The following is a 23462-nucleotide window of genomic DNA, read 5'->3' as shown; positions in this document are numbered from 1 at the left end:
TTGTGGACCTACAGCCACACGGCATCAGTGAGTTATCGACGTATTTGTTAGTAAGCTTTTAAGAACACCTGGAATTAAGGTTTCTATCTCCACAACCACCGTGGTTATTTTCACAATCTTGGAGTCACATTCATTTAACACCGACATGACGTGCGCACGCATCATTTTTACAATTTCACAGCCTGTTTTAATTTTTCTCACTCCTTCATTTTCTTAATTTCAGTCACGAAGCATGCGCTAGAGCTTCACAGCTATCATAGTCATTCCTCACTCCGGTTTCCTTAATTACAACCGTGCACATACTATCATTAACATCTCAGGCTGAGGCTGACAGCCATTTCTTTCTTTTTATCCTTGTAGAGTAATCCCCTGATGAAGGGCTGAGAGACAGCCCAAAATGTATTGGGATAAACAAATTTGATGAAAAATGCATTGGACAAAATGTTTGATCTTCTTGCAACCATGAACACAATGTGTTGATATAGAGATTACCAACTTAAAGACTTTAAGTACATTTTTGTTTTCTAAAACTTTATTAAAATCACTCAAGTGAACAAAGACTCGTTTAGTCTTTCACGCAGTGCTTGGAGGAGACTTCCCCCTTGTTAGGGCAGCTTTGTAATAGACTTTGTTGCTACATACGCTGTAGGGACCAGACAGCGACACCTCTTCAGCACGCCACAGATCATAAAACAGATCACCACCAACGAACTGAGCAGTGCAAGCCCCATTCACTTTCTTTGTAAATCGTTTATTTTGCCAGGCCAAAAAGGCAGTGTAAAAATGGCACAAACAGGCTGCAATGGTGGGCCTGAGAAATGTTAAAAGGGCTACTCAAGTGGGTTGCATAATAAGTGCTGCAAGCCCACTAGTAGCTTTCAATGTACAGGACCTGGGTACATGCAGTAGTACTTTACTAGGGACTTAAAAGTAAATTAAATGTGCCAGTTGGGTATAAGCCAATTCCACCACCTTTTAGAGAAGCATGCATAAGCACTTTAGCACTTGTTAAGTGGTAATGAACACAGAGCCATAAGGCCAGAAAAATCAAAGTCAGCAAAAAAGTGGAGGGTAAAGACAAAAAGTTTGGGTGTGACCGTGCAGAGAGGATCAGGTCCAACATGCCACAATCCTTGTCAGGATAAATAACAAATGGCATTAAATTAACACTTGCATATCCCTCTGGTAGTTTGGCAAAAAAGCAGAAAGGCTTAACTTAGAGGCAATGTGTAAAGTATTTATACAGCACACAAACAGTAATAAAGTGAAAACACAACACAAGGAAAGCCCACACCAATTTAAAAAATAGCGCATATTTTAATAAACTATTTGACATCAAAACAACAAACATCCAATCAGTAGACCCAGAGATATGCAATTTCACATTTTTAAGGCAAGTATAGCACCTAAAAGCACACAGCACCAGCAGTGGTTGTCTGAACCAGGACAAAGTCACATGTTCAGGTCGACCACAATGGAGTGTGGGCTGCATACTGGGACTAGGTAAGTCCCACGGAGAATTGTAGCTTATGTCTTTTATATGCAGTGTTGCGTTACTGCGTTGGTTCGGATGAGGAGCTACGAGGATTGCGTTGCAAGGTCCTGTTGAGTTGTGTCACGCTGCAATGGTTCCAATGAGGAGCCCCGAGGGCTGCGGTGCGGGGTCTTGCGTCGAGTTGCGTTACCTTGTGTCACTACTGATGAGGCTGCTGATCAAGGGCTACAATGTGCTGCAATTTGAGGTACGGCATTGAGCAGCGCTGCACTGCATTGTGATGCGTCAATTCTGAGGGAACCCAGAGTTGGGCCAGAATAAGTAAGCGGTGACTCCAGATGCAGCGAATGTCTCTGGAGCTTGTTATGTCCCTCTTATTCAGAACAGGAGGCCAATAAGTTAGCCCTGGGATTCACTCTGGTGGTTGTGGGTTCAGAGAGCAGGTCCAGTCTTCCTTCCTCAGGCAGTATAGCAGTCCTTTCAACAGCACACCAGTCCTTCGTCTGAGTCTTCCACTGGTTCAGAAGTGATTGGAAGAGTGGGTTTGAGGGTCCCACTTTTATACCTGGTGCTAGCTGTGAAATGGGAGAAGCTTCTGGAGTTTTCCCCCCACAGAGGGGTTGTAATTTCTTGCCTCACTGTTGTGGTCTCAGTCCACCTGCAGTCACAATACGCTAGTGAGTAGTTCCTTGTGTGTGAGCTGAGGCAGTGTATTTGAAGTGCATGTAGGGCTATGTCCAGCTCCACCCTCCATCCTGCCAACACCCAGATTCTCTATTGTGTGGCTGTCTGTCAGGTATACACTAAGGGAACTGCCAACGTGACCCAGGAAATAGGATTCAGGCACCAAATGATTAGTACAAGAGAGTGCCAACTTTCTAAAAGTATTAATGTGTGCTTCCAGCAAGCTTGGTTGCATCCCCCTTAGGGCACTCCTTTACTAGGACATGTAAAACGTACATGCTCAAATTTTTAAATACAATGCACCTAAGGGCCATTTGGGGCTTACCCTAAGGGTGACTAATATTTATTTAAAAGGAAATTTTAGGCTTGGCTAAAGGGTTCATTTTGCCAAGGTGAATTGGCAGTTTACAACTTCATACAGGCTGCAATGGCAGACCTGAGACATTTTTAGAGAGGCTACATAAGTGGGTGGAAAATATGTCCTGCATGCCCACTACTAGCATTTAATTTAAAAGGCCCTGGGTACATGTAGTACTTCTTTACAAGGGACTTATAGGCAAATTAAAGGTGCCAAGTAGGTGCAAGTCACTTTTACCATGTTTAGAGGAGAGAGCACAAGCACTTATGCACTGGTTAGCAGTGATACACAGCATAAAGTTGTAAGGCCTACAAAAACAAATTCTGGAAAGCTGAAGCTATCAAGGCAAAATGTCAGGAGGAACACCACACCAAGGATGTCAGGTGTAACAGATGTCTTTAAATTAGAAAACCTTTAGGAATTAAAAGTAAAATGATAATTTATTATACTTGTCATATTTAGCTTTTGGGTGAGAAATTCACTCCAACATTAGACGCGCTAGAGCTAGCCGACGGCAAGTCAAGTTAAATACCCTAGGGGGAGAAGGTATTGTTTCTGCTAATTTAAACACAGAAGGGGGTGGAGTATGGTCGCTGAAAAAATGTCTGAATAGCATACTCGCTAAAAGGTGGGTGTACCGGCCACATTAATTTAGCAGTACAGAATTTGGGACACTTAGAATTACACTCACAGTAACAGGTGGTTTCTTTTACCTGTAAGGATGAAAGGCTTCTAAATTTGTACCTAGAGGTTTTGGACCCAGTATAGGAAGGGATGAATTAAATAGTAGAGCATACGAAGCAATACTTGATACAGATGAGAATTATTTATTGAAATATGCAAACGATCTTTAAACTGGTAATATTAAGGATTGATATTGAATAACAATTGTTACAGAAAAGTTATACAATTGATACACAGATTGACTGAATTGTGAAAACACTGATGATGAACACCGGGATGGAATTAAAACCGGCTGCATGGTAGGAGGGGTCTCTGTTCAATGTCGTTTCAGTGGTCAGCCTTTGGATGAAGACAAAGACAGGTATGTGTCCTCCAATTTTGAGAGCATTTTTTCATGCATGAGATTTGACAACAGTGTTCAAGATTGGGGGTTAATCACATTTGGATGGAAGAAATACACTTAGAAGTATTTTTAGAACTAGGGCGCTAGGTGGCGCCGAACCAAGATGGCCGCACTACCGTGAGGCTCTCGCCTGATTGAGCACCCTCACCATCCAACAGACCATCCTGACCTGTGAATATCGTCGGAAAAGCACACCATCTCATCCGCGACATTCCCCCGCACACAGCGGTGCCGGGAGCGTCGCGGTGGCCCAACCACCGGCCGAGTTATCTGCTGACACCCGGGGGCGGACTGCCGGGCCGCTTCGCGCTCGCTGCCCTGCTGGATCGCGCTGCCAGGAAAGACCGCGGCTCTGGGGCCTAAGCGGAGCCGCCCCCCCCCCCACACTGGAAATCCGGGATTGTTGGAGCCCCCGATGCGATTGCGGACCCCCCCCGCTGCCACGTGAGTAGAGACCCTGCTGGCTCCAAGCCCACCGGCACGTCAAACAGGTCGGCAGTCCTCGCTGAGCTGCCGCAGTCCACGCGGCCTGACTGGGACCGTGGCCGCTGCCCTTGCCGCCCGCTCCGGGACACGATTAGGCGGGAGATTGGGCCCGGCTGTGGTGCGGTGGCGGCCCGCCCCCCTCCCCCCTCCCGGTCCGGCACTGGGTTACCCCCTGCCTGCCGAGCTCCCTGGGCCTGTACCTGCTTTGCACCGGCGGCGCCCCGGAGGAGGGTGAGGCCCCTCCTCCCCCCCCCCGACTACCGGACTACTCTTGCCTGAATACCTGCTGGATAACGCTTTTCAGATTCCGGAGCCTGGGGGACGGCACGGGGGCTGCTCTTCCGGCCGAGGACTGTTGAGCCCTGCTGATCTCTGTCCCCACTCTGCTCCTTAGCGCTGCATGCCTGTCCGGCCTCTCACATCCCCTGCTAAGACTCCACTACTTAAGAGGCCCAGGGAGCGACCTACATTCACCGCTGGGTGAGGACCTGCTGCTGCGACCGCCTCCTCTGTGACGCCGGGCCCCACCGGACCTTGGCCCTGCTGGGCGCCAAACCGCCATTTTGCCTGCTGTGGCCTGCCCCGCCGACTCACATCCAGCAGCCTACAGCCTGGTTCACCGATTCGGCTCAAATTCACTACAGGAACTTATACCTACGCGCCAGGCTGGTCTCTGCCTCCTCCCCCAAGCCCGGGGGGGCCGCACACACATATCTGAACCGAGGTGATGTGCCTGAACCGGCCAGTGCCGACGCGGGAGGTGGCCGGACACTGAGGCTACCGTGGGTGGGTACCACTGCCACTGCTGCGCTCTGTGACTCTCTGAACCTAACAACCCCCCCAGGACTCTCCGCCCTGCATCCCCTACAGCGCTGCCGCCACCGAAGTTCACGATGGGCCGTACCGACACTAGGCAGTCGAAGATTCCCTTCGAGGCCAGGAAAACGCCCGTACCCGGCTCGGCTGCTGGTGCGGAGAGGAGTCCCCCTCCGCCAGCCGCAGGACGAGGACTGGAAAACCATTCTATTGGGCATGAAGCAGAGCCTTACATCCATCGACTCTAAAATGGACGCTATTAACTCCCGCATTGATAGCGTGGTCTCTAAACTAGAGCGCCACGACACGCGTCTCCAGGAGGCAGAGGAAAGAATATCTTCTTTGGAGGACGGCGCCGCTACTAGTTCCAAACAGGCTACCCAAATGGACAGACTCCTCAAAATAATCGCCGACAAAAACGAGGATTTGGAAGCAAGGTCCCGGCGCAACAACGTCCGCGTCGTGGGCCTTGCGGAATCCACGAACGTGGGGAAGATGGAGGTCTTCATGGAAAATCTGGTGATCGAACTGTTCGGGAGGGAGGCCTTCTCTCCGCATTTAATTGTTGAGCGCGCACACAGGTCACTCGCCGCACGGCCTCCCCCTGGGGCCCAACCGAGACCTGTTATAGCAAGATTCCTCAATTACAGAGACCGTGATGCCGTGTTACGATGTGCCAGAGAGCAGGGCCCGGTAAAATACGGCAACACTACCCTGTCCTTCTTCCCCGACTTTACCCCATCGGTCCAAGAAGCCAGGCGCAAATTTGCAGGAGTTAAGAAGAAGCTTCAAACAATGGAACTCCCCTACGCCATGCTGTATCCTGCAAAACTGAGAGTGTCCCTACATGGAAAACAGCACTTTTTCCAAAACCCGCAACAAGTGGAGGATTTTTTGAAGCAGCAACGGAAGGGACGACCCCACGCAGATGAAGAACGACAGCGCTCCAGGTCTCATTCCCCATTGTCACAACAAGACTGAATCTTCTCCTGGTTACTTCGCCTACAACTCCTGCCACCTCTGACTCCTTGACTCTTTATGGCCGGAGGGCACGCGAGATGACCGGAGGCCTCCGCATTTGTTGAGCTACTCCCTCCATTGCATTTTGGACTGCCAATCCCTTGATAGGCTAGAGATGGGTCTGTGGCGACGCACTTGCTCCATGTGCCGGTGAGATGCTCGTTATGATGCTTATATTTCTTTGGTCAAATGTTAACCTGTGTGCTCGATCACCCACCTCCGTCCCGCTCCTTTGGGCGGGTGTAAGTAGGGAGGTGGGGGGGCTGGTCTGGTGCCCCTAGTTCAAACCCCCAATGGGCATTCCCCTGCGAACCTCTACCTTTCTAAGGTTGGGAGGTGGGTTGTTAATGATTCTTGTTTTTAATTTCGGGGGTTGTTTTGGGAGGGGGTGGGATTCTTCTTCTCGGCAGGTTTGGGTTGCCGTAGTGGGTAGGGGTGGGTGGGAATGTCATGCCGCAGTGTCTATTGCCCCAACCACCTGCATGCTATCTGGAATAACGTACATGACAAAATACACTGGAACTTGGCGTGACAAGGGGTTGTATTTGTTGGGATTGGTTATGTCTTACCTAGGTTCTAATGCTACTGATATTGCAATGTCCCGAGAACGGGGAGGAGTGAGGGGGACGAATTTACGAATTTCAATGGTTGGTGATTTTAATTCTAAGTGTCTAATCGCGTTTGTCGCATATACTTGCTATGATTTATTTTCATGGGTTAGATGGAAGAAATGACTGCTGGACCCCCCGCACTTGACTTTCATCTGGTGTCGTGGAATGTAAGGGGGCTGAACGACCCTAGAAAGAAAAGACAGATACTGGGCTATCTAGACAGACACGGTATCTCCATCGCATTGCTGCAAGAAACGCACCTCCCCCCCGCTGGGCTCCCCCTCTTTGCCTCGAGATGGGCTACTCACAGGGTATTTGCATCCTACTCTACCTACTCCAGAGGCGTGGCTATACTGGTGAAGAAAGGATTGGGCTTCACTCCAGAGGGGACTGAGGTGGATTCGGGAGGGAGGTACTGTATGGTCTGGGGCACATTACATACCCATCGGATACTTTTTGCCTGTTACTATGGCCCCAATATTGATGACCCGGAGCCGCTTCTCAATATGTGGGGAAGATCCAGTCGCTAGACATTGCCCGCGTAGTGTTTGGAGGGGATTTTAACACCGCTCTACTGCCAGGGCTGGATAGGTCGCATCCGCAACCAACGCACTACACCCACACCCAGCGCACCCTACAGGGTATAGTAGACGACCATCACTTAATTGACTCCTGGCGGCACCTACATCCCTCCCTAAAACAGGGCACACACTTCTCAGCAGTGCACTCCACATGGGCCAGGTTGGACTACATTTTTCTAACCCCTGGCATGGCCCCCTGGATTGCGAAATCCCTACACCTTGCACGCACTCTGTCGGATCATTCTCCGGTCCTCCTTTCCCTGCGTGTCCCCCTTTTAATCTCCCCATATCTATCCTGGCGGTTGAACCCTGCACACCTCACTGACACCGCTTTTAAAGCGGAATTGGAACAGGACATCACTGACTTTTTTGACCGCAATATCAACTCTGTTGCTAGCATGGCCACGGTCTGGGAAGCATTTAAAGTCACTGTCCGGGGGTGGTGCCTATCAAAAGGTGGAGGGGTCCTTAAAGCACTTAGAGGCTCATTGCGACGCCTTGAACTTGAGATCAAGGAACTGGAACGTGAGTTGGTCCACAGCAGGCATGATAATGCGGCTAGGGTGCGACTTCGTCGCAAAATTGACGAATACGCCACTGAGGCTGAGAAGGAATGTAACTTTCTGGGGAAACCATACATTGCGCGTGTGTACGGAGAGGGCGACAGGCCAGGTAGGGCGCTCGCCTCGACCGTTCGGCCACTGAGACATCACAATTATATTACTACCCTGATGGACGAGGGGGACACCCCACATAGAGACCTCCCCAGCCAACTCGATGTCCTGACCAACCACTACAAGACACTCTATTCCTCACATCGGCGAGAGGAACTCAATCTGGGCTCCTATCTCGCAGACACGGCCATAGCCTGGCTGGGCCCGACCCAACAAACATTCCTCCACCACCCGTTAGAACTCGATGAAATCAAGGACGCTATAATGAGTATGAAATCCGGCAAGGCCCCTGGCTCGGACGGCCTTCCTATAGACTTTTACAAAGCCTACATCCACGTTTTAGCTCCTATTCTGCTACAAGTGTACTATACCGCCTTTGAGGAGGGTTCGCTGCCATTCAGCATGAGAGAAGCCCTCATCACCTCCCTTTTGAAGCCAGGCAAACCCCCTGAGCGCTGCGATTCGTATAGACCCCTCTCCCTACTAAATACAGACGTTAAGATATTGGCTAAAGTATTGGCCACTCGCCTCAACCTCCTTATGGAGCGATTGGTCCTCCCGGATCAAGCAGGCTTTGTCCCGAATCGTGCTACATCTCATAACTTACGCACGCTACAGACAATCTTACAAGACATCACTCCCAGATGTGAAGCCGCGGTAGTGTTCCTGGACGCTACCAAAGCTTTTGACTCCCTGGAATGGGATTACTTATTTGCATTGCTGGAACGTATGGGCATCCCCTACAGTTTTATTGCCTGGATTAAGCTTCTTTATAATAAACCTCATGCGGCGGTCCTGCTGAATGGTGCTAGATCCGACATCTTCGAAATACAAAGAGGCACCCGGCAAGGATGCCCTTTATCCCCGGTCCTCTTTGCGATTGCTATCGAACCCCTAGCCGCCAAACTCCGACAACACCACAACCAGCGTTCTTTGATTTACCCTGAAAGGCAGATACTCGTCTCACTCTATACTGACGACATGACCCTATATGTCCATAAGCCGAAAGACAATCTGAACCCTCTCCTGCGGGAGATCACTAAATACGGAGCTATCGCTGGGGTCCAAATCAACTGGTCAAAATCAGCTTTATTCCCCCTTACGGATAGAACCACGCAGTTCGCTCTCGATTACCCCCTGGTGTGGGAGGGAGACGAGATAAGGTACCTGGGCATAACTATCACCAGAAGCCGCGAAACCCTCATTAGGGCGAATTATGGCACCGTCCTGGACAAATTAACGGACACTATCACTAAGTGGATTCATCTCCCACTCTCCATGGCGGGGCGTGTCTCCCTGATCAAAATGATTATACTCCCCAAACTATTGTACCTATTCACGAACATCCCTTACAGCCCTGGGTCGCACTTCTTCAGCGCACTTGATTCCCAACTGTCCAGATTGATCTGGGGCGGTAAACAGGCCAGGTTAGCACTTTCAACGCTGAAACTGCCCTACCATCAGGGCGGGTTCGAAGCTCCCAACTTCAGCCTCTACTATGATTGTGCACAGGCTCACTTCGCGGCCTACTGGCTCCGACCTCCGCCCTTCATGGCACATCTAGCCGTGGAGGATGGGTATATGAGGCCTGCTATGCCTTCAGGATATCTCTACACGGAACCCCGGGTGACTGAGCGTGATCCCACCACTGTGGATTGTACTGTTTTGGCCTGGCATAGGATTGCGACCCGGGCGGACATCGCCTTCCTCTACTCCCCGCTTATGCCTATCGCCCATGACCCCAGACTGAGCATCGCCTGCGAGGAACTAGGTCGCAAAATGCTTACCAGGCTAGCACTTCATAAGTGGGGCGATCTGTATGTGGCAGGGAAATTCCGCTCTGCTGCCCACCTATTCGGGGATCAGGCCCCCACGACCATGGACACTTTCCTTTATGCACGATTGCGGCACGGCGTTAAGGCAGTCACTCCCGACTTCCCGAGCGAGCCCGAAATTATAGCGCCGTTGCATGCACTACTCCAGACTACTGCCCCGAAACATGTCGTCTCTATGTTATACAAGTATGCGTACTCGGCCGCAACGCCTCCTACCCTTCGAGCGCGCGCTGAATGGGATGGTGATCTCGACGTACCACTCACGGATGACCAGTGGGAATTGAGCTGCTCCCATACCAACTCAGTGACAGGTAATGCCCGCCTCAGAATACTGCACTTTAAATTCCTCCACCGCCTCTATCACACTCCTGCTAAATTACATCGCTTTGGCCTACGCAAAGATGACAGGTGCCTCCGCTGCAACCGCTGCAACCGCTCGGGTGCCCACTTCATGCACCTGGCGTGGACCTGCTCCCCAGTCGCTTCCTACTGGGTGGAGGTGTTTGAAGCCTTGTCGGACATCGTGGATACTACAATCCCACCATGTCCGAAAATCGCCTTGCTAGGACTCACTCCCCCCGAGCTGAAGACCAACCGTAAATTGTTTGCTCTGGGGCTTCTCTTAGCGAAACGACAACTTGCCTGCAGATGGGGCCGCGGCCGCGCCCCCAAGTTTAAAGTCTGGCTGACCTCTATGTCCACCTGGCAAGATCAATTACATAATTATGCAGCACTGTTACCACACACATCACGTCCTAAGGACCCCTGGGGCCCGTTCACAGCGTACCTACTCAAACACCAGACCGAGGCTGACCCAGATTCAGACCCACGCGTAATGCCTGAACACACAACAAACAATGCAACACAACACGAATAGCCTGATGCGGGTTCATATACAAGACGCGCCTCTATCTGTAACCCGATACTCTAGACGCGCCCTCATACCGCCGCTTTGCCCTTACAAGCCTACCGTCCACAATGTAGGATAGCCACATTCTACTGACCAACGAGGACTCTAGTCTACGTGTTCCCTCACTTTTCGCCTATCACTCCCCGCTCATTAACCACTTCCCAGTAGCCATCTACCTGATATGCGACACTACGTATTAGATGTTTTCCTACATCATAACGCAATCCACGTTAGAACCTCCCTCCTCCGTTACTCTCCATTCCTCGCCCACCACCAGCAGGCACTCACCCACGTAGGCTCGAACACATGCAAGCCTTGCAGCGTGGGGACACTAAGTGCTGATCGATACTTTTCACCTTATACTGCGTATGGTGGGAATGTTGATGAGTGGGAGGGCTACACTGATCCCCAAGTTGTTGTTCAGATTTATGAGTTATTGTAAAATGAGACCTCATAGGTTGCCTGTTTACTTTCTCTACACTATTGAAATAGCAGTGACCGATAGTCCTACCTGCTTGTGATACATTTTCACGCGGCCGGCCCTGTTGGGTTGTAGGCGACATGCTGTGTTCCCTGAGTTTTTCCCCTGATAGCATTGTATTGTTTGCCTCGACACTCTTTGAAAGCGCTGCCGGCCTGTATACTACAGGTTGTAGGCACACAAGCTGTGTACCACTCCTATTGACGCAATAAAGGTCTTAAAAAAAAAAAAAGTATTTTTAGAACTGCACCATGTCCCGCGTTCCATGATCTATGTAGCATAAAACTATAATTGCCTGTGCCATTGTGGCAAGTTGATGTAGATACACTGAACATGGATCTAAAGGTTGGCCCAATTTATTATGCTTGGGTTTCCACTTAGTATACACACCGTTCTTCTTATTCTGTAGCCATAATGTGTAGCACCATAATCTAGGGTGCTCTGTGGTGTAGTGTGTTGTATGCATGCAACAACCAGGTGTTTATCATATCTTTTAGCCCTGAAGAAGTCGTGGGGAACTCCCTGTATGATGAAACACATGTTGGCTGGGCAAAAGAAGTGAAGAAAATAAAGAATACGGAAGGAACTTTTGTGCATTAATTGTCTACATGAACTATGATATGATCTAGCGTGTGCTCAGGGTCTTGGTTTGTACTAACATAAAGATCCTCCAGATCTGATTTCAAGGGGGCAGGGCAATTCCTCCTTCCCTTGGAGCACCGCAACCTACACTGAGGCCTGTTATACAAGGACGTGAACATTGAGCACCATAAATCAATCAATCAATCAAATAATCAATCAGAATACTTGCAACGCACGCTACTTACCAGTGAGAGTCCCAAGGCGGTGAGGGGAGTGGGGGTGCTGCTACTGCTCCAAGAGCCTGGTCTTGAGGAGCCTTCTGAAGGTGAGTAGGTCTTGGGTCTGCCGTATGTGGGTGGGGAGGTTGTTCCAGGTCTTGGCGGCGAGGTAGGAGAAGGATCTGCCACTGGAGGTCGTCGGTTGGATGCGGGGGACTGCGGCGAGGGCGAGGCAGGTGGAGCGGAGCTGGTGGGTGGGGGTGTGGAAGCTGACTCTGCTGTTCGGGTAGGATGGTCCGGCGTTGTGGAGTGCTTTGTGTGCGTGGGTGAGGAGCTTCAATGTGATCCTCTTGTCGACGGGGAGCCAGTGTAGGTCTCTCAGGTAGGGGGTGATGTGGTTGCAGCGGGGGACGTTGATGATCAGTCGGGCGGAGGCGTTTTGGATGCGTTGTAGTCGTCGTAGGTGCTTTGCTGGGATTCCTGCATAGAGTGCATTGCCATAGTCCAGTCTGCTGCTGACGAGGGCCTATGTCACCGTTCTTCTTGTTTCAGTCAGGATCCACTAGTAGATCCGGTGGGGCATGCAAAGGGTGTTGTAGCAGGAGGAGGAGGAGGAGACGGCGTTGACCTGCTTAGACATGGAGAGGGAGGAGTCGAGGATGAAACCTAGGTTGCGTGCATGGTCGGTGGGTGTTGGTGCTGTTCCCAGTGTGGTCGGCCACCAGGAGTCGTCCCAGGCTGAAGGGGTGGGTCAGAGGATGAGGACCTCCGTCTTGTCCGAATTCAGCTTCAGGCGGCTGATCCTCATCCAGTCGGCGACGGCCTTCATTCCCTTGTGGAGGTTGGTGTTGGCGGTGTGTGGGTCCTTGGTGAGGGAAAGGATGAGCTGGGTATCGTCGGTGTAAGAGATGATGTTGAGGTCGTGATGGTGGGCCACTTGTGCGAGGGGGGCCATGTAGTCGTTGAACAGCATCGGGCTGAGGGATGAGCCCTGGTGGATGCCGCAGATGATGTCGGTGGCTTCGGATCAGATGGGTGGGTTCTGGCTTCTAGGAGGCGTGTCTTTAGAGTGCGATGGCAGACTGTGGCGAAGGCGGTTGACAGGTCCAGGAGGATGAGGGCTGATGTTTCGCCATTGTCTAGTTGGTGCCTCATGTCGTCTGTGGCGGCGATGAGGGCTGTCTCGGTGCTCTGGTTTTGTCTGAATCCGGACTGGGACGGGTCCAAGATGTTGTTGTCTTCCAGGTGGCGGGCCAGTTGCATGTTGATGATTTTCTCGATGACCTTAGCTGGGAAGGGGAGCAGGGAGATGGGCCGGAAGTTCTTAAGGTTCTTGGGGTCCGCCTTGGGCTTCTTGAGGAGGGCGTTGATTTTGGCGTGCTTCCAGCTTTCCAGGAATGTCGCGGTTTTGAAGGAGATGTTGATGACCTTTCATAGTTGGGGTGCGATGGCTGCGTCTTTTTTGTTGAATACGTGGTGAGGGCACGGGTCAGACGGAGATCCCGAGTGGATGGAGTTCATTACCTTGCGTGTCTCGTCGTCGTTGACGTTGGACCAGGAGGTCAGGCGGTTGATGCTGGTGGTGGTGGTGTTCACAGGGGGGGTGGAGTCTGGCGTAGTCAGGGCCGTTGTGGTGTCGTGGATGTCAGCGATCTTGCGGTGGAAGAAGATGGCTAGTGAGTCGCACAGTTCTTGTGAGGGCGGGATGTCGTTGGTGTTGGCGCTGGGGTTGGAGAGTTCCTTTATGATGCTGAAGAGCTCGTTGCTGTTGTGTGCGTTGTTATCCAGGCGGTCTTTGAAGGAGGATCTCTTGGCTAATCTGATGAGGTGGTGGTGTCTACAGGTGGCGTCCTTGTGGGCTGCGTGGTTGTTCGGTGTGCATTCGTGGAGCCATGTCTTCTCCAGTTTCTGGCATGCGAGTTTTGGAGGTCTGGAGCTCGTTGGTGAACCAGGTGGCTCTCTTGATGGCGTGGCTGTTGGAGGGTTTCTTGAGCGGGCGAGGGTGTTGGCGCAGTCGTTGATCCACTGTCTGAGGTTGCGGGCAGCGACGTCTGGGTTGGTGGGGTCGGTGGGTGGGTTCTTGGCAAGGGAGGTGATCAGCCAGTCTTTGGTGACTTTGCTCCAGCAGTGGTGAGGCAGCTGTTGGGTGCAGTGGTGCGTGGTTGGTTTCTTGAAGGTGAAATGGATGCAGCAGTGGTTGGTCCAGTGGAGTTCGGTGGTGTGGTCGAAGGCGACGTGGCAGCCTGTGGAGAAGACGGGGTCCAGCGTGTGGCTGGCGGCGTGGATGGGTGCAGTGACGAGTTGTCTGAGGCCGAGGTTGACGAGTTTGTCGATCAGGGTGGCAGAGTTGGCGTCGTTGTTGTTCTCGAGGTGGAAGTTCAGGTCCCCGAGGAGGATGTCGTCCGTGGAGGCGAGTGCGTGGGTGCTGGCGAGGTCGGCGATGGAGTCGCTGAATTGAGCCCGGGGTCCGGGGGGGGTCTGTAGATGGAGTTCCTCTGAGGGTGGTGTTGGGGTCGGTGTGTATCCGGAAGTGCAGGTGTTCGGCGGTGTTGAGGGTGTCGTCTGTGTGGGTGGTAACCTTAAGGGTGGACTTGTGGACGATGGCTATTCCTCCTCCGATTCAGTTGTCGTGATGCCTGTGGATGATATTGTAGCCGTCTTGGATGCTATGGCAATGTTGGACGCCGAGGAGTCGTTCCACCAGGTCTCGGCCAGGAAGGCCACGTCTGGGGGGGAGGTGTCAAACAGATCCCAGAACTCGACGGCGTGTTTGCGTGCGGTGCAGGTGTTGAGGAGTATGCAGCAGAGGTGGTTGGGTCCAGTCCTTGGCGGTTTGGTGGTTCTGTCGCAGGTGAAGCTGCAGGTGCGGCAGGAGAAGGGTCCGTGGGTCCACTTCGGGGCGGCCTGGAAGCAGGTGTGGTTTCGGCCGTCGTTGAGTGCATGGAGGGTGCTGGTGTCGTAGTGGATTCTGGTGTTGTGGCGTTCGCGGGGTCCAGGGGTTCTGGCGCTGGGCGCGGTCCAGGCACAGACGGGCACAGATGGGCTTGCCTTAGGCGCGCCAGCGGCCGCTTCTCGGATGGCATAAGAGGTGGCTTGGGAGGGAGGAGCTGCTGGGAGGCGGGAGCGGGGAGGCCAATGGGTGTGCAGGGGTGCACGGCCGCAGGGAGGCAACGGTGGGAAAGGGCCGGGATCGAGAGCGGTGGGGGCGGGGGAAACTGGCGCACAGGACAGAGGGGAGGGAAAATGAAACCCAGGAACAAGGAGGCAGGCAGCAAGGAGGCAGGAACCAGGCAACCAGGCAGTCAGGTGCCGAGCAGCGGAGTGGGGGCGACCTGCCTGCAAGCAGGGTCAAAGGTCATTATTTAACCCTGTATATATTCACCCAACTGTGTTTTCATATTTGGCTTTTACTTAGCGATTTGGAGCTTCGATGCCAAATTAAAAAAATTCCAATATGCCTTTTTGAAATAAAATACAACTTGGAAAACATTAATAAACAGTATTGTTTTCCACAAAAATAAGAGTGAATTAATAAGGTTGTTCTCTTCAAATGAGAAACGTTTGCATACAGTGATGGTAGCACCAAGCAAGTTTGATACAAATTAGAAGTAAAGTTTATTTTTATTTCTTTTCGCAATTTTATATAGCGCAGACATGGTCCGCAGGCATCAGAGCACTTTCCAACAAGCAGGATATAAGGGTTACATTACAGCGGGTAACATTACTAGTAATTAAACTGAAACAATTACTGCAGTGGATGTGTGCAGGAGTAACCACAAGAAACAGCTACAGCAATTGGGCAGAGGAAATACACATTTACAGCATCATTTTAGATGGTGGGGTAAAATTCCGAAGGCTGGTCAGAACGCTGTGGAGTGAGTACATAAGTCTGGTTAACGGTGAATTAACCAAGATGTCTGTCAAAGAGGAGGAGCTTCAGGTCCATTTTGAAGGTTACTAGGCAGGTGGTTAGATAGAGGGAGGTAAAGAGTTCCAGATTCTATTGGCACTTCCAGAGAAAGTCTGGTTCATGTATCATACTCGACTGAAGGTGGTGGGTTCCAGTAGCAGGGATTGGGCATTTCTGGAAACCCTATTTGCTCCAGAAATGTTCAGTTTCTCATTTAGATTGAGGGTGCGGAGGAGTGCAGCGCTCAGCGGGTAATGAAAACGATTTTTAATTGAGGCCGCACTGAATTGGTGAGCCAGTGGAGGGTTTGCAGGGCCGGGGACATGTGGTGAAATCTCTTGAGAACTAAAACCATGCACGCTGCAGTATGCAGAATTGCTCTAATTGGACCTAGGTGAACTTGTTCACCCTCCCCAACATACTTGACTACACTGTTTGTCCAAGATCAACAGTAGCAGGGCACTAGCTGTGCATTTTGAGGACAGATAATATGCAAAGCGCCCTTCATGAAAAAAGACTCTTGATTACTTTGATTTGGACCCAGAACTGTAGACTGCATTTTGATTATGGTGCTATCACAGTTGGTCTGTTTGTTGAACTACACCATTGACAATGTTAAAGAACTTTTGGTGAATCAAATCATAGTCACACGTATCTGTACATAACATTTTAGTCTCTTTGGATATTCACAGTAAATTTAGTGAATCACTCTGAATGCTTTCCTAGCACATTAAGACAACATAAATACTACACTAGAGTAGCAACCAAAAAAGAGTATATTACTCTGGGAAGATACATGCAAAATGTGCATAATGTGGAAAAGAGTGCCCTAAGAGCTTGCCGTCACCAATGGCATGAGGGTCATTTCCCTCCACGGCTACATGGCTCCCTTAGGGCACCCTAGCTATTCATTAGCAGATTGCGCTCAAGCATAGAGCCCCCGACTGCTCCACGCTGGAAGCAGCTCTGCACATCTGTGCTTGTTTTGTGTGCCAAAAAAAGCTAATGTGAAGCACAGTCAAGAATGTAGTGCAAGTCACACAGCCTTAGCAGTCAGTCAGTGCTGCCCCCTCCAGCCAAGTCATGCAAATGTTTTCAGAACATCTTTTCGAATGTACACATGTTCATAACATTTATCTTGCGAATGAGAAATCATTCTGGATGAAAAAATATTCTGGTTTATAGTATTTATTGTCACTATTCCTAACTGTATGTAAAGATACAACAAAAGAGGTTTACCTCCAAAATAGTAATGCTGATGGCAGCCGACGTTTCACCTTCCCTTAAGATCAATGTTCCAGACACTGGTATGAAATCCGATCCGGGCTCAGCAAGCCGCCCTTCTGTTTGGTTGGCAAGGTGGAGCTGCCCTGGCACCGTGGCATATGTAATGTTGATAGCTCCTAAATAGTTGGTAACAAACAAAAATGTTTTCTAATCAGTTTTGGCGGTAATTTTTGGCATCTTGACTTTTTGCCCATAATGCACTTACATAATGGAATGTATTTGCTTGCACAGTAGTGATCAAATGATATGAAAAACACAAAATCATGCAATGGATGGAATGAATAGTTATAGTTAGCGAAACAATTAGATTGCACAGTCCAGTCTAACAAAATATGTCTGACAGAATATAATGTCCCACAATTTACACTAGCCTTGTGGTAGATTTTAAGACGGTATGTCATTGTAAGAGATATACCTACTCTAGGTATTGCAATACTGAAAATATGGCAAATAATGCAAATATTTCCAAATTTGTGAAAGAAAACAATTCCGTACAAAAAAGCAGAAAACTGACAATTCGTTGCATGGTCATCTGTATAATGAATTTAGTAGAGAAAATACGAACGAATATCAATTTCATCAATGGCATAAAAAAATCTATGTATTTAATGTTTTAAAAAATCTATTTACTTAGTGTTTTCTTCAATTAATTTTGTCCAGTTTCTTCCATATCACATTATATTGGAAAGTAAACTGATGTTCTCCTTTGACCATCCTGCTTAGCCATGTTGTTAATCGGGTGGGTAGAGATGATTTACAGAATGGGTACTGCCTAACATATTAATGCAAGTGCTCAGTGGAATTCTAAACATATAAAAGAAAGTAAAAATCCTGCCAGTATGTTTTAAATGCAGAGGGCCAAACCTTGTGCTTATAGGCATCAACATGCTAATTCTGGCAGCGAGGGCAAAGGTCTAAAATGCTTGGCTTCAATTTAGGCAATTTGGGTGGCGTTCAATAAAGTAGCAATTTAACTGAAATCTACATTCTGCATAGGTTTGCACCTCAAATAATTTAATGTGGATAGGTTTCCCAAATGGTTAGCTATCGCAAGTCCGACTTCTTTGTACATTTCGAGTTTATTTAGTGAAATGGACAAGAAAAAGGAGTAACATAAACCCAGACTCGTGAAAATTGTAATATTTAATGCTGGCTAAAGTTCATCAAGGAAAAAGAAAGAAGAGCACCTGTAGCCTGGCAGAGTGAATACAGCATAGAACCCAAAGACCAAAAGCATCTTAAACTATCAGCGATAAAAAACAAGCATTTGCAAGGCAATAGAGTTTAAGCTATTGGCATTGTAAATGGCAATGCCTTCTATTTATCTGTTTTAATAATTCACACATAAATAAAAGGCATTGTCATTTACAATGCCAATTGCTCAAACTCTTGTAAATGCGAGGCCTATTTCATTTCAAAGTAGTGGCCGCAATTGTCCCAGGCCGCTTGGAAAGTGAAAGCGCACATGGCGACCTGAATATTGCAGAAAAAGCATGTCGTGCCTGCCATAGAAGAAATCCATTAAAGAAAATAGAGCTTATAAACTAAATAAGACTTACCGTGTATCAGCAGAAGTAAAAGAGTCAGTTCTCATGGGAGTTACAAATGAAGACAAGGAGGGTACTAAGGAGGGACTAACAAGCTTATTAACGAACCAGAAGGCAGCATTTACAAAGGACAATGACACAAGCTAATGCAAAATACGGGTGGAGAATGGATGGAGCTTCAAGTCCATACTGGAATACAGCATGCCTCGCAGAGCAGCGCAAGAACTGCCCAGGCTTGACCTAAAAAATGTACATTGACCAATTTTACATGTACAAGTTTTGGTTATTGAAAAATACTACTCGCAATCAGACAAGATCATCGAGAACAAAACTGACAGAAAAAAAATGGCTTGTGTTTACTTAAATTGATCCGGGTTTTGGGCCCAACATGCTTTAGAATTCATGGAATTTGAAGAAATCTTGTAAGATCATAAAAAACGTTGTAGTTGAGTATGTATTGAAGAATGGGATTGTACATATAGTGCAGACCATAATCAGAACTTCGGCAATTAAACTTTAAAGTTGCAGAAGCAGTTGACAGAGGATGAACACAATTGCTGGAACTCTTTCTTAGGATCTTTACTTTGCCACAGAAATTTTATGAGCAGGTGCTTTTCGAAGAAATGCAAAATGTAAATTCCATGGTTATTCAGGAAAAGCAATGAAAACGAATAATGTAAGAATAGACCTAAGGTTGATAATGGCTGGGGCCACCTATGGTTGATAATGTGATGCCACATATGGTTGAGGGACCTGACAGTGTGTACAAAAATTGATTCAACTTTTCCAATAAGGGGGTAATGTAAACTATACACTTCTATGTTATCATCAGTCCATATTATTACAGTATCACTTAAGGCATACATTTCCTGTCCAAAGCAGTAAAGGCAAAATCTGATTTGTCATCAGAAATAATGCAAGGTCATCTGCATATAAATTTACTTTTTAGAGTCCTGTCATATTAAAGAGTATATTTTGAATATACATCGGGAAGTTCAATAAATCGAGCAAAAAGAATTGGAGAAATGGGCATCCCTTGCACATCCTCCCGTTAATGTGTATGACCCAGGCAATGAATTGATAGCTGAGTCCACAAACCCTGGCACAGAGAAGTCATTAACCTTGTAAGCTGAGAAGGTAAGTTCATTTTCACGACGCCAATAGATATAAAACTCACAGCGCACATGGTCACGAGCCTAAGAAAGATGGTTACAATTGGAATTTGTTAAAAAAAAAACACAAAAAAACGAAACTAAGCCTAGTGCCTCAACAGGAAATGGTGTTTATGGCCAGATGACATAGACAAATAAACCTGCCTGTTTTTATCAGGGTGGATCACATGATCCTCCAATGGAGCCATCCTGTTTTGCCAATATCTGATAACTCATATTTAATAGTGTTCTTGGCAGCCGCAGTCCATGCAGGTAATAGCGGAGGGGCGGTGGGGCCGGGTGAGGGGGGATTTCGAGTGACAATGCAGAGGGAAAATTAATAAATAAATAATTTCCCCTCCGCATCGTCCCTCGAAATTCTCCCCATGCGGCCCCACCGCCCACAGCTGTTACCTGCATGGACCGCGGCTGGTTCTTGGACTACATGAGGGTGGTTCCATAGTATATTTAATATGTCTGAGAAATATTGTTAATATCCCTGAATGCTATGGTGGAGGAACACTGAACCCCTTTTGAATGATGTTTGAATAAGTCTGTGAGGAGTATCCTAAAGAAGTCCACAGAGATCCTATACCATTAAGCTTTGTAATTATAGAGCATTTTTATTACTTTTACTTTTTTCTCCTCAGTAAATGGTGGATTTCACATAATGGAGGGCCTGGGTCTACCTTTCTGATAGTATCCAAGAAATACCTCACTCACAACATCTGGATCTCTGGTCACGTGTGTGTTGTTGAGAATTATAATTGTTGTTATTAACTGAATAGTGGCACTTGTCAAATATACACCATTCATTACTTACAACTCAATCTATCCAGAACGTCATAGAATTGGGAAAAATAAAGACGTCCTGGAAGAGAAATAATGCTAGAAAGATTTTAACATGGTTTCTAGGATCATATAATATTTTTGGCAAATCACGGCGATGGCACGTAGCTCATATTGAAATGGGGTTACCAATACAAAGGTCTAAGGTGTGTTTCCTTACAGCTTCACTGAGATCAGCTTGGTCCAATTAAAGTTGCTTTGAACAATCTACATCTGAGGATGGATATAGAAAAGCTCTCCAGAGCTGACTAATGCCACCTATCAAAAGGCAAGCTAGATACTCTGAACAATAAAAATAAATGTATTGATCTTATTGTGGCTATAGCTTGGTGCTTGCCAGATGATTAAAAGACAATTTGAGAGTACTGACTGATCTTCATGCCATTTAAAAACAGTGCTCTTTTTTTCTACATTAATTACACATCTCTGTACACATGCAGTAATATGTAATGCGGGTTCACGGTCAACTGTTCAATTGGATTATGTTTTTTGATGTTTAAGAATGTATGTATCTAAGGTACTGCTAACTCTTTACTCTTCTCAAAACAGCTCTCAGACAGACCTAGGGAACCAAATTCTCGATTAATAAAAAGCTGGATGGTTTTGTTGGCCTCCGGTGTTAGGACAATCCTGGATGAAGGAGCAAAGCTCAGGATTCCGTGTGGTTCATCACTGGCTTCTACTGTCAATATTGCTTCAAATCCCTGGATGTCCAGGACAGCAGCTCCAGTGAGACGTACTCCTAGAACACAAAATGCCATGAGTTGGAAAATCAGCAGAAGTACATTGGCCATATCAAACAAATGTAGATGAGTAGTTCCACTATATTTACATTTCTGAAAAAGTATGCACAAAAAACTCTCGATGTAATCTGTTGTGCTTGTGCCGGTAATAAAAGTGGCCAAGAGGCACCTTCCCTAATGACCGGCAACCCTGGTTCTGCATAAGCAATCAAACATTCACATTAGGCATATCCTAGTGTGCATTATCATCTCCCCCAAACGATCAGGGAACCCCATAAGCCCAAAAGCATTTACCATTAGGGAACAAAACCCAGGCCAATGGACCAGCCACAGGGAGTACAGACTGTAGACCTCTCAAGTACTAAGACGGTTTGGAAAGAGGCAATGTGAGTCACTCGGGCCTTTTGGAGCACTCCCAGTCAGTGATGTAATGAACTGCTTGCTGTCTTCCCCACACCCAAAGAAAGGCTGGGGTTACGGAATTCAGAGGCACGTACTCTGGTTAAGGCTAGTTACCCTGACTCTGCACCATGACAGACTGCACATGCTTGCCCCTGAAACAAAGAGTGCCCATGAAGGTGGAAGCATTTGTGGAGTTACCACACCTTCATAGAAACCAGCAAGCCCCTCCTAAAAATACCTGTTTCCCCTTTGAATACCCCAGGAGAAGTGCACATATAATACTTTTGTCAGTGGCCATGTGACAGAGCGGTGCACGTGCACACAGCACGTGTGTATCTTTCCTAGTGGTATAGGTGGTGTAAATGCCACACTTGATGACTATGAGGTGTGTGCTGAGAACAATCTGATTGTGCATGCTCAACATATTAAATGTGCAATAAAGTCAAAAACAGTGTAAAATATTGAACTGAACTGTTTCAAGCTATAATACATCAAGTGAATAAGGCACAGTTCATTATTACATATATTTTCATGGCTCTAAATGTAGTTAAGATACTGAGGTAAAATCATGTCATGCTGCGTGTTGTGGTGCGATGCGATGAAGAGTGATGTGATGTGATTTGATGACACAATGAATAGCGAAAGTCAGACATTCATTCAAGTTCTCAATACAAAAGTCATCCCCGTTCCATGCTAGTGCACTCTCTTTCCTAAACCTCGTGACGAACAGTTTACTGATATTTAGGAATTACAACTCATCAAGTGTCACTGTGACATATAACGCCTAATCATTATTTAATGATGAGAATAGCTTACCTCACAAATTCAGTTCCACAGTATGCCTACTAATAGTATAATACTTTTTATGACGTTATTTCAGCAACCAAAAGGCCTGAAAGGGTGGACTGAGCAATGAATGACAGGCAGATCACAAAAGGGCTGAGAGGTGGACAGTGGAAGTGCGTTCTTGCAGGTTGCGTTAAGGCCAACAGGTCGTATGCGCAGGGACTGAATGCAAGATGCAGAATCACTGCAATAGGCAGGAAATGTTGCTGGGCTCCTCACGCCCCCGGGATGGCTCTATTCGCCCAGCTAAGGTGCCGATCAAGTTCTCCCAACACCGATGGGGCGACGCAGCGCTCTGCTGCCTCGGACAAAATTATTTTCAATATCCTGCTTAGATTTTAAGATGTCAATTTGAACCGTAGATCACGTTATCAACTTAAAAAGTCGTTCATCCTCTTGAAAGTTGATCGGCGCATCGCCCCCAGCTTCCAAAAGTGATCTGTGCTGGGTGGCGGGGTGCTCATATTCCACATTGTCCCCTCCTGGCATGTGGTGGCATCCGCTATTGGGGGGGTCAAAATGTCACCTGGCCACCCATTGGCCAGGTGTTTCCATGCTCTTTCCCAGGGAGGGGTAGAGTCTCCCTTTGTTGTTGGACGCCCTGAAGCTGCCCAAACCGGTTTTCCCATTTCCCCGTGGCCATTATGGCACCAGCCCGTGAGGCCACCTTTGGTGGCTGCCTCTGCTAGAATCACTGCAAGAGGCAGGAAATGTTACAGAGGTAGGAAGATGGAATAAAGCAGAGACCAACACAACAGAAAGATAGTTGGGATTGTGGAGGATGAAGAGAGTATTGGCCAGAACAAGGAATCAAACAGAGACAGTCGGTGGGCAGAAATAAATTATGGGTCTCCCCGTCAATGAAGGTAATATTGGGAACAAAGTTAAA

General features: G+C 48.1%; 1 protein-coding gene across 1 annotated transcript in view; it reads right to left on the bottom strand.

Annotated features, from left to right (window-relative positions):
- ADGRV1 (adhesion G protein-coupled receptor V1) overlaps positions 1-23462 on the bottom strand; it is a 2034994-nt gene that overhangs the window by 1378035 nt on the left and 633497 nt on the right. Inside the window, exons 37-38 of the mRNA XM_078677778.1 lie at positions 21145-21324; positions 16988-17151 (exon numbers count right to left, since the gene is read on the bottom strand). Coding sequence (XP_078533904.1) covers positions 16988-17151; positions 21145-21324 — 344 coding nt within the window. The remainder of the gene's footprint in view (positions 1-16987; positions 17152-21144; positions 21325-23462) is intronic.

This window comes from Lissotriton helveticus, chromosome 2_1, assembly GCF_964261635.1.
Source record: "Lissotriton helveticus chromosome 2_1, aLisHel1.1, whole genome shotgun sequence".
Lineage (NCBI taxonomy): Eukaryota > Metazoa > Chordata > Amphibia > Caudata > Salamandridae > Lissotriton > Lissotriton helveticus.
The sequence above is the reverse complement of the archived record's forward strand: the minus strand, read 5'-3'. Positions and strand labels throughout refer to the sequence as shown.